The 10,677-nt window shown below is 37.4% G+C and overlaps 2 protein-coding genes across 2 annotated transcripts; one reads left to right on the top strand and one right to left on the bottom strand.

Annotated features, from left to right (window-relative positions):
- The first annotated feature begins 306 nt into the window (after positions 1-306).
- Positions 307-9,709, top strand: LOC112039731 (uncharacterized). The gene is made up of 20 exons (XM_024072630.2): positions 307-469; positions 690-908; positions 1,600-1,708; positions 1,841-2,206; positions 2,300-2,355; positions 2,831-3,077; positions 3,156-3,211; positions 3,404-3,653; positions 3,819-3,982; positions 4,119-4,261; positions 4,334-4,435; positions 4,887-5,025; positions 5,342-5,428; positions 5,504-5,665; positions 6,356-6,712; positions 6,862-7,046; positions 7,128-7,246; positions 7,462-7,703; positions 8,454-8,654; positions 9,069-9,709. The coding sequence occupies exons 1-20, from the start codon at positions 422-424 to the stop codon at positions 9,552-9,554; spliced, it is 3,738 nt and encodes a 1,245-aa protein (XP_023928398.2). The 5' UTR covers positions 307-421; the 3' UTR covers positions 9,555-9,709.
- LOC112039732 (phosphatidylinositol N-acetylglucosaminyltransferase subunit P) lies at positions 9,607-10,445 on the bottom strand. The gene has a single exon (XM_024072631.2). It carries the CDS (start codon positions 10,183-10,185, stop codon positions 9,682-9,684), a length of 504 nt encoding a protein of 167 aa, XP_023928399.1. The 5' UTR covers positions 10,186-10,445; the 3' UTR covers positions 9,607-9,681.
- Positions 10,446-10,677: the final 232 nt, after the last annotated feature.

Genomic DNA, 10,677 nt, shown 5'->3' with positions numbered 1-10,677 from the left:
ATCTTTTTTTTTTCTTCCTTTTAAGAAAAATAAAATCATTCTCAAACAAAAAAATGATTGATATTATTTCTATCATAAATTGAATTAGGACTCACTATTTTCTCTTCAATCAAAAAATTGAATAGGACACGTAACACGACACGACTCACGAGTACCCCTACATTCATTACACACTAATCAGACCCCACCAAACGAGTGGGACCCAGATTTCATTTTGCACAAATTCCCGCTTCCCCACTCTCAGTCTGTCACTCACTACGACATAATCTGAATGTACCAAATAAACGTAACGGCCAAGAGCTTCTTCAAACTTCAAACAATCTTCTTATATATATAGCCAAAGCTCTCACTCTCACTCTCACTCTCACTCTCACTCTCAATCTTGTCTCCAATTAGGGTTTTCTTCACTCAGATTCTCAGCATGAAGCCGATTCGCAAGCTCAAGAAACCAGATTCATCGTCTTCAAAGGTAAGCCTATAAACCTTTCTTCTTTCAAATTCACCTCACCATTAAACCCTAAACCCCGCCGTTTGTTTCCCGAGAAAACTAATCAAAACTGAAATACAGACCACTACTAGATTCTGAATCTCATGTTTTCACATTTCAGTATTTTAAAATTTTTTTTTTCCCTCGGATGCAAAAACGGTGCGATTTTTTAAATTAGGACTAATGGTTTTGAATTTCGCAGTTGGTTTTGGAAGAGATCATAGGGCTAACGACGAAGAATGGCAATGGATTGGCTTCGAATATCTCGACCGCGAGATGTGCCTACGTGGCGGGTTGTGTGGTGGTGGTTTACAATGTGGATTCGGCAACTCAGTCGCACCTGATTGTGTCTCATCGAGTTCCCAAGCCTTTGTGCTGTGTTGCCATGTCAAAAGATGGCCGTGTCGTCGCGGCTGCAGAGGTACAAAATCGAAAATTTTCTGATATCGTTTCATTTTGCTTACGAGTATGTAATTAGGCCTTAGTCTCTAAAGTTTAAAGTCGTCGCATTTAGTCCTTATCAAACTTAACATGACTGCTTTTAGTTTCAAAAAAAAAAAAAATTGATTGATTTTAGTCTCTAAAAGAGTTGAATGTCATCGCGTTTAGTCCTTAATGTGTAATGGAGTGATAACGTGTCAGTTTTTAGTGTCATTGCTTTTAGTCTCTAATGTGTAATGGAGTGATAACGTGTCAGTTTTTTAGTTTGGTCACATCATCTAAGGGACTACAAGTGATCACATTATAGTTTAGTGACTAAAATTTCTCAAAGGCGGTATCAATGAATTTAAGCCTTGAATTTATTTTTGAAAAAGAAATAGCAAATGAGGCAAAGATTTCACTCCAAAAACGAGGAGTTTAATCATGGTCAACTCGAGAGGCCAGTGGTGGTGCATCTTTATTGGAATTAGTGGTACTGGGGTTATTGTAGTACTGGTTAGGAAAAAAATATTTGGCATTTGAAGATGTTAACGTCATTAATCAACAGTTCAGATAGCTACGAAATGTTTGTTCTTTTATCTGCTTATTTATATGAAATAGATTTGGGAAGAGCATATATGACTTACTTCTATGATGTTCTGTACTTGTATGCTTCTAATATGGTTCTGCAGTCAGGGCCTCAGCCTGCAGTGCTAGTGTGGGACTGTGCTACGCTGGCGTTGGTGTCTGAATTGAAAGGTCATCTATATGGGGTTGCATGCATTGCTTTCTCACCTGATGGTTAGTCACAATCAATCTACACTTGGTTTATCTCCTATGCTACTACTTTCTGCTCTTTACTAGTTGTATTTTACTTATGTCTTGAATCGTTTTCTCTCTTTTCCTTTTTTCTGTTTTAATTTTCTTTCCAAGGGAAACATCTGGTATCTGTTGGAGGATACATATACCTTTGGGATTGGCGAAGTGGGATGTTGGTTACTAAGCTTAAAGCAAGTTCATCTTGTACTGCTGTCTCGTCTGTTAACTTCTCGTCAGATGCAAAACTTATTGTTACTGCTGGGAAGAAGCACTTGAAGTTCTGGACAGTTGGATCATCTCCACGGAGTCTCTTAAATGCAGGGACAGGGTCAATGGCATTGCATGGAAAGCCTGTTGACCTTGGACCTCAGAAAGGAAGCTCATTTGTATCTGTTGCATCCCAAATGGGGCATGATAGTAGTTATGTTAACAGTGAACAGACTGGTAACCTTTTTCCAATCTATGCATTGACAGATACAGGTTGGATTTGCTTCAGATTCAATCTAAGATTTTTGATACATTTGAGTTTTTGAGGTATGATCCATGACTCCTATTCCTTTCCTTTGTTTACAGGTGTTCTTTGCCTCATACATTCTGGATTGTCAGTGAGGAAGTCAGTTGATTTAAAGGTATATTTGGCTGCTTATCCCCTTCTTTTTTAGGGACAGATTTTAGTGTGCCAATTTGTGTCTCAGCAAAGTGGAATTATTTCTAGAACTAGGCTATATGGTTTGCTGGTTTAGATGGACTTAAGAAGTCCCCCGTTGGAAACTGTTCTAAATTAACAACTAGACAGCCTTATAATTTCCCTGTTGTCTCAGCAAAGGTTTTTTCAAACCTTTGAAAAATAGAGCACAGTTTTATCCCAAAAATAAAAGGTTCTTGCAAGGGTAATGTCTATGGAATTGAAACTTCATTCATATTAGGAATTTAGGATGCCAGCACAAAGCTACATCCAAAAAGGGTAAAGTGACAACCAGAAGAGTGTTGTTGGTAGAAGTTTGTATCATATGACCAACCTGCACTGGGTGAAAACTCTCATTACTTGTTATTGAAATAAATTCTGTGCTATTTTGCCTCTTTAACTTTTCCACAAATTTTCAGGTTGGAAAAGGTTTTGCACTATCAGCATCAAACATGCTAGTTGCTTGTGCATGCAGTAACGGAATTGTACAACTCTTTGCCAGTGATACTCTCACATATGCAGGAAGTGTGATATATTCAAAGGCCAAAAAAATTCATGGAGAAAGTGATATAGTTTGCAATACTAAAGCTGCTGAAAAGGTTGATCAAGTTTCACCTTCTCTTCCAGATGCAATCGCTTGTCAGTTTTCAACTTCAGAAAAACTTGGTGAGCATTTAAACATCTTGATCAAGAGATTTCACCTGTACTTGCACCATAATATATTTGATGTTTTTGCTTTGCCAGTTGTTATTTACGAAGATCGTTGTCTCTATATATGGGACATTCATGATGTGAATCAGGTGACTGCTTTGTTAAGATTTGGTTGTAAGTTCCATTTGATTTTCATTTGTTATACAAAGTCACCTTGAAAAAAATTTCCTGTTTATATTTCTTGCGGATTTCTTGATGCTCAAGTTCTAGTCCCAAAGTTTTTTTTGGGGTTACACACAGATCATGCTTGCTGCTAAAAGAACCTTTCTATATCTTTCTAGGCAACCCGTTGTTGTGTGCTAGTTTCACATTCTGCGTGCATATGGGATATCAAGAGTCTCTGTTGTGAAAACATGCATGATCCATCTCTTGCATGTGTTGCTAGAGGTTGTTCTGGTGGAGTTTCTTTTGCGACTTGCTCAGCAGATGGTACTATTAGGTTATGGGATCTAGCTTTGCAACCTGATTTGTCAGAAGATGATACAAACCTCCATTCTCTTAACACTAAAACAACGGGTGCAACACATTTAGGTGAGTTTCATCTTTGTGAGGCCTGCACATACATTTTACAATCATACACATACAGATGTGCAGATATTTTAAACCTTTAATGCCAAAGACTAGTTTTATTAATTTCTTTTGGAACTGAATTTTACTTTTACCTTGCTGAATTTTGCTTCACATTTCTTGCTGTAGTCAGTGCTGGGATTTTTGAACGTGATACTGTTGAGGTGGGTGTTAGCACTCAAGGATTTCGGTCATTGGCAGTTAGTTCAGATGGCAAGTACCTCAGTGCTGGTGATTGTGAGGGAAACCTTCATATCTATAACCTACAAACTTCTGATTATTCATGCTTTCAGGTAAATGCATTCACCTACATTTAGTTTTGAAATGTTTGTGCAAAAGCAATGCAACATGAGGACCAAGGTTATGCTTTCTGACAAGTGTTTAGGTCCTATGTATCTTAGAATATTAAATTTTTGGAAATTTTGGCAGGGTGCTCATGATGCAGAGATCCTCTCATTGAGCTTTAGCTTATCAAGTAAAAAGGAGGCTAATTCTGAAGAAGCCGTGGATAGCCAGTCCTTCCTTGCATCAGGGGGCCGCGATCGAATGATCCATCTTTATGATGTCAATAGGTTTGACTTCATGACTTTTAGCCATTTCTAGTTTGTTGGATGTGTTTGCTAATCAGCTTCCCTTCGTATCAGGAATTTCGATCTTATTGAAAGTATTGATGATCATTCAGCTGCAGTGACTTCTGTAAAGATTGTCTGCAATGGCTGTAAACTTCTCAGTTGCAGTGCTGATAGGTATGTGCTACAATTATTTATTTATTAAGCATTATCGAAGCATTAGTAAGCGACACATTGAAATGGTTATAAAGAGGGGCCTGAAATAAATGGCATGAAATTAAAATTTTTTTTCCTCAAATTCATTAAAATCTAGCTTGTCGTGTTTTGTAAGGAATTTTAAATGGCTCTACTTTGTTGCATGTATTTTATCATTCCAAAAATTCAATAAATGATGTGGTTTTTCATTTTTTGTTGTTTTTATGATACCATTTGGAATTGTTGTTTATGCTCTAGATTCCCCTTTTGGGGCCAATGAAATGCTTGTTATTTCTTAAGTTTTGAGAAATTAATATCATCAAGGTGGAACTTAAACACACTCCACAACCACCCCCCCCACCACCCCCCCCTAAAAAAAAGGCAGCATCTCAATGCCTTTTTTATGTCTATCATAACTGTTTCCCTCATACAGGTCTCTAGTGTTCCGTGATGTTGCTACAACTGGTAGTGGTCATAGAATTTCACGTCGTCATCATCAAATGGCATCTAATGGAACTGTGTATGACATGGCTGTAGATGCAACGATGGAGATGGTTGTTACAGTTGGGCAGGTAAAACTGCAAATATATTTTGTAGTATGTTAATTAAATTAAAATAGTCCTAGAAGGGCTTCCCCTTTCAACATCCAGAGCTATCGATCAAACTTGTCCCTAGTTGGTCATGTAAATGATATTTCATCTGGTTAACTGACCTGATAATAATATATATATATATATATATATTATACTCACCCTTTATCCCATTATTATTGCCAGTTAAGCTGTATCTCATTGGCTTCATTGACCTGATAATATGCTAGTAGATTCTTGATAAGCATTGAATGCCAGTATTTGGAATCAATGATTTATTTATTTATTTTTTTTATAGGATAAGAAGATAAACATATTTGACATTGCTGCTGGGAAGCTAATAAAATCATTCAGGCAAGATAAAGATTTTGGAGACCCAATCAAGGTGAGATATCTCCATTGTCAGCAAAGCATTAGATCACCATTATGGCCTTATAATGAGACCTAGTGATATTTACAGGTTACTATGGACCCAAGCTGCAGCTACCTGGTTTGTTCCTACTCTAACAAGTCTATCTCCGTATATGACTTTATTAGTGGAGAGAACGTCACACAAGCCATGGGACATGGTGAAGTTATAACTGGTGTCATCTTCTTAGCTGATTGCAAGCATATAATTTCTGTGAGTTTCTGTTATGTTTCAATATCATTTCTGATTACATGAGCTATGTTGCTATTGCTAAGTGAAGCTTTTGTACTTCCTAGCTCAAAATCTCTCCTGCTCACATACTCTTCATATCAATGTTCAAATGGGGTACAGAAAACTTTAGCATCCTATGCAAACTAGTCTTTGCATTATTGTTTAGCCCCCTTTTTTAATGATAATTATTTTTATTTTCAATTGTGGTCATTGGTGTTTGTCCTGTTTGGGTTTCACCAAATATGCCTAAAACAGTGGTTCATTTGTTGGCATGTTAAAAAGGGTATTTCAGAAGATATTGAAGTGGTGAATTTGGATGGTAGATTCCTTGTGCATCATGTTGTTTTTTAGATTGCAAGGAATTTTGAGGGCTTGTGAATCGTCTGTGCTGAAGTTGAAGTTTCTATTCTTGCTTTCTCTCTATGATTAGGTGATGGATACAAGATGTTTTTCTTTTTCAAATTTATGGAGTTTTTTGATCTTATAAATTTTAAATGTTAGTCTTTTCCTTTTGGCTATTTCTCTTGTATATATTCCATGTACTAGATTTGCACCTTTTTTTGTGTTAATTACCACTTAAAAATATTTAAAATTTCAAAAGTGAAGAAGCTGATCCTCTATCTTTTCATTTTTCACCATATATGCACTTCTAACTTTAACAGATGCATTCAGGTAGGTGGTGATGGTTGTATTTTTGTATGGAAAGTGCCTGCTTCTTTGTCTTCTAGGATGCTGCAGAGAATGCATGAAAATTTAGGTCCATTGTCTTTATCAAGCTTGGCTCAGCCAGCAGCTTTTAGTCAACTATTGTTTTTAGAAGAGGAAGACCAGCAATGCGGAATCAATTGTGAAGATGCACTGTTGCTGGGGAACTCCAACCAAGCAGGACGGAAAAGACGTTATCAACATGGGGAGCCTCAAGAGGCCTCAGCATTTAAATTTAGTGTTTCCAGACTTCCAAGATGGGCACAGGACAAAGTAACAAGCTCTGATATTGTTCCTCTGAATCCTAACTTCACTTTATCCCAGGTGTTTGTATATACAATTTTCTGACTTCTCAGAACCTCCAAACTTCTGTTTCTTTTATTCCTTTCTGTGCACTTGATCCTCCAGTAAGTTATGTATTTATTTTGTTCTGATTTTCTTCCTGTTATGTCATGCTTCCCTCCACAACATAGCAAGTAGACCAGAAACATTCCTCTCCAGTTGGTGATAGCCACCGATATGCCTCTGTGTCCCCTGAAGTTAAAATTTCTACTAATCATGATACAGGAGGCAATGAGTCATGCATCAGTAGTTTGTCCAAAAGTTCTCCCAATACTAGCAACAGTAAAAGTTCACCAATGCCTCAAGAAACTCTTAGGTCAGCATGCAATGGACTATATCTGTCTTCTGAATGTTAAGGACTGTTTTTCACACTCATGGTGTTACTTTTGAATTTCAGTAGCTTTGCCATGGACAAACGTTGGCTCTCTATTTATACTGTATGTATGGATGTACTTAACTCCCCAGAGATGCAGACTTTAGTAGACAAAAGGATGTCACTGTCTTCCCCATATTTGAGTAAGGCCAAACCCTTATATTCACATGATAACCCTGTTAAATAACCCCTTATGGTTGTTCTAGTTTTTCTTTAACATTGACATGGCAGTTTCTGATTTGGAAATTGGAATTGCAATTTTAACCAAGTATTGGATGCAAGACTGTAGATAGAGATTATAATGATAGTACTCCATTGATGGCTCTTTTTTTCTCTTGTGAATCTTGGCTTCTTGCAGAACAAGATCCAGCTGATATACCAAGTAATGGTCTGTGCTCTTTTGAGCATAGTGATCAACTTGGCATGCACAATACAAGTGAATGCCATGAGGCAGTTACTTGTAATGTGGCAGAGCAGTTGCATTCAGTTAAAAATGGAAGTGAGATGGTAGCGGACACAGATGTTATCACCAGCCAGATAAAGTCTGAAGACAGTGATCTGTTCAGACAACACTTTGGAAGTTTATCAACAACACATAAGGTTAGTAATTTTGCATGTAATAATATGTAATTCTGACCTTTCCTATTTGCCAAAAAAATGCCTGACCTTTCCTTTGGTTGGGGAAGAGGTCAGGCCTTGGTGCAATAGCAAGTACCTTCCACTAAAAGTGATAGGTCTCGGGTTCGAGTTTGGGAATCAATCTCTTCTAAAAACATTGGGGGTTAAGGCTACCTACCAATCATCTCTGTCAAATCCTGCAAAAGTGAAAGCTTTGTGCATTGGGCACGACCTTTCCTTTGGTTGAGGAATTGGGGTAGGGTAGGGTTATAGAACTCCATACCTTCAGGCAATAATTTGTCTTAAGCCATTACTTATAAACATGAGAGAAATTTATACAATTTTTATATTCTAGTTTCTATCATAGGTCGAGTTTCAGCTCCAGTTCAAGAGTTGAAAAGTGGAGAGCAATTCTCAATTGTTAGCATTAGCCTTTAACTCAACTAAATCGTACAAGTAAATAGTGAGAAAAAAATTATTTGTCTGAAGAAGACAGATTATTTTCAGAAACTTCTTTTTCTATTTACCTCTACTTGTATTCATGAAAACTTGGGAGTCATGACGGTCAAGATATGATCTGCTATAAAACAAGCGTGAAAGGAATTTAGCAGAAAATGTAGATCTGAATAGAGTTGAAAGGCCCAGTTGGGAAAAAAAAACCTTAAAGTTGACTCCAGATAATTGTGATATGGAGTATTATATTGATGTCTAGCATCTATGTCTTTTACACAGATAGAAAGAAAGAAATCCTCAGTGAAGAGAAGGTATTCTGCTAGATATGTTGTGAAGCGGGATTATATTGGTGACTGCAAGAAACTTTTTGGCACGCCAGTTCGAGATTTGGCTGGTAAAACTTTGAACCACAGGGAAGAAACTGCAACTCGTGTCACACAGGAGGATCCAGTATTCCATATCTTGGAAGAAGAGAAAATGGTAGGTATAGAGAGGTCTATTCCGTTTTTGATTAGTATGTTAAAAAAAAAGGTCTGCCTGTATCATGACCATGTATCATCAGGATGCATTTTGGAGGATGCCAGAGATAGAGATAAAGGATTCATATTAAGCGTGTCAAAACTTGTTCATTGAAATAGCTTGATTTTCACTTATCAAAAAAGAAATAGCTTGGTTTGGGTAACATGAGTTTTATTTATCCTTATCAGTTAGTGGTTGTGATCTAGTATAACCTAGGTTTATTGTTTTACCTAATCTGTCTTGAAGGCACTTTTAAATTTCGAAGCTGTATGATGTTACCCTACATGTTGTTTTCTGAGAGCTTTGTTATATTACTTGAAAAAGACAAATATGGATTGTCATTCTTAGATCTTGCTGCTATGGTGCTAACTGCAGGACCCGAAGAACTCAGACCAGAGCTTGCTGAGCCCAAGTTGCACTTTTTCTCAAAGTAAATTAATCAAATGCCCTGGTACAGGAAGTCCAATAAAAATAAATTTTACAAAAGGCACAGACCAGAAGAAATGTACTTCCAAAGGAAGTGACGTACAGGAAAGAATTATTAGAAGCAAGGAAGCACTGCTCAGTTTAAATGCTGCAGCTGAGAGCGCAGTTCATGTATTTTCAGACTTAGGAACTTTGGGTTCTAGTGAAGAGTTCTTAGGAGGAACTGAAACTGAGTTATACGATGAGGCAGCTAAACTACTTCCATCAATTGCAGAGAAAGTCGATACAGTCGCCAGATTGGTGCAATGTAGGAACAACGATTCATGTGGAAATAGATTGGATCTTTCAGGATTTGAGCCTTTCTTAGGAACATTGGCAGAGAGTCTATCACTAAAAGTCGTTGAAATGCTGAGGAAGAACCTTAATAGTAATTAACATGTATGTTTACAAAGCAATTGATGAATAGGCATCGCAGCCTAGATAGATGTGGAAAAAGAAATAGTCACCCGTGTAAATATTCAATAGAAGAACAGTATACATTTCTTCCACAAAATGTGGAATGTCAATTTACATTATTAAACATGAGCTCATTAACTTTATCGATGCCGATATCGGACATAGACTCAATGGGCAGCTCATCTCCATCCACTGAAGGAACAGAGCTCAATGGGTCTCTGCTGAATTCATCAAACACCGTGTTGAAGGAAGTCGGAGGAGGAGTGGACATGAAGTTAAGGCCAATGTAGAATCCCAATGCCAATACTACTGTCACCATAAAATAAGCAGGCACTGCCAATGCCCAATGCTTGTTGGGATAGTAAAAGATTCCAATGGAATGTAGCCAAGAATCTGGAAGATATGCCCATACAAAGAAAATGACTGTAGCGACAACAGTTGAAATGGAACCTACAAACCCATAGACTTCTGATGGCTTGGGACCATGCTCTCCAGAAACTCCAAAACCAGATGTCCTCTCATCTGCATCCAAAGAGGAAACAGTTGCCCTTCTCTTCCTTGACAGACTCAGAATTCTTCTGGGACTACTGACAGAATAAGGATCTTCCATTTCCCGCACTTGACAAAAACCTAGATTTACTGAGGAGGAAGAGAGAGAGAGGTAAAGGGGCAGAGGCTTCAGAACTTCAGATAAAGGTTGTTTCTAGTTCGGCTCATAAATTATAAATCAGGATGGGTAGCCTAGTTGATTTGCTTGGGTCTATAAATGCATCATGAACCTTGTTGCAACTAATCTGGCCCTGATCATATTTTCAGTTTTTTTGGGTCCATATGAGGCCCATCAAGACCTAAAGTTGGACCTTAATATTTGATAAATGAATAGTCATTATCTTCTAGCACTTACAGGCCCAGAATAAATATACACAAATAAAGAAGAAGAAGAAGAAACATGTAGCACTTCAACCAATGAAAAAAGGGTAAAAAGAAGAAGGTCTAACTTCTAAGTAGCACTGAAATCAAACAGGCTGGGATCCATGTGTAAAAGAAATTTGCCAAAAAGAAAAAATAAATATTTGGATCTTTCTTGTGGGAAAACTTTTTT

Source organism: Quercus suber, unplaced genomic scaffold (assembly GCF_002906115.3).
Source record: "Quercus suber isolate HL8 unplaced genomic scaffold, Cork oak 2.0 scaffold_359, whole genome shotgun sequence".
Lineage (NCBI taxonomy): Eukaryota > Viridiplantae > Streptophyta > Magnoliopsida > Fagales > Fagaceae > Quercus > Quercus suber.
This window is presented reverse-complemented; position numbering and strand designations above follow the sequence as displayed.

What these genes read in the sequence shown, in the direction of transcription:
- LOC112039731 (XM_024072630.2), top strand. Translation starts at nt 422, where the DNA reads ATGAAGCCGATTCGCAAGCTCAAGAAACCAGATTCATCGTCTTCAAAG. An exon ending in GTGTCGTCGCGGCTGCAGAG is followed by an intron (nt 909 to 1,599) that starts GTACAAAATCGA and finishes ATGGTTCTGCAG; the next exon opens with TCAGGGCCTCAGCCTGCAGT. An exon ending in ATTTTGGAGACCCAATCAAG is followed by an intron (nt 5,429 to 5,503) that starts GTGAGATATCTC and finishes TGATATTTACAG; the next exon opens with GTTACTATGGACCCAAGCTG.
- LOC112039732 (XM_024072631.2), bottom strand. Translation starts at nt 10,185, where the DNA reads ATGGAAGATCCTTATTCTGTCAGTAGTCCCAGAAGAATTCTGAGTCTG.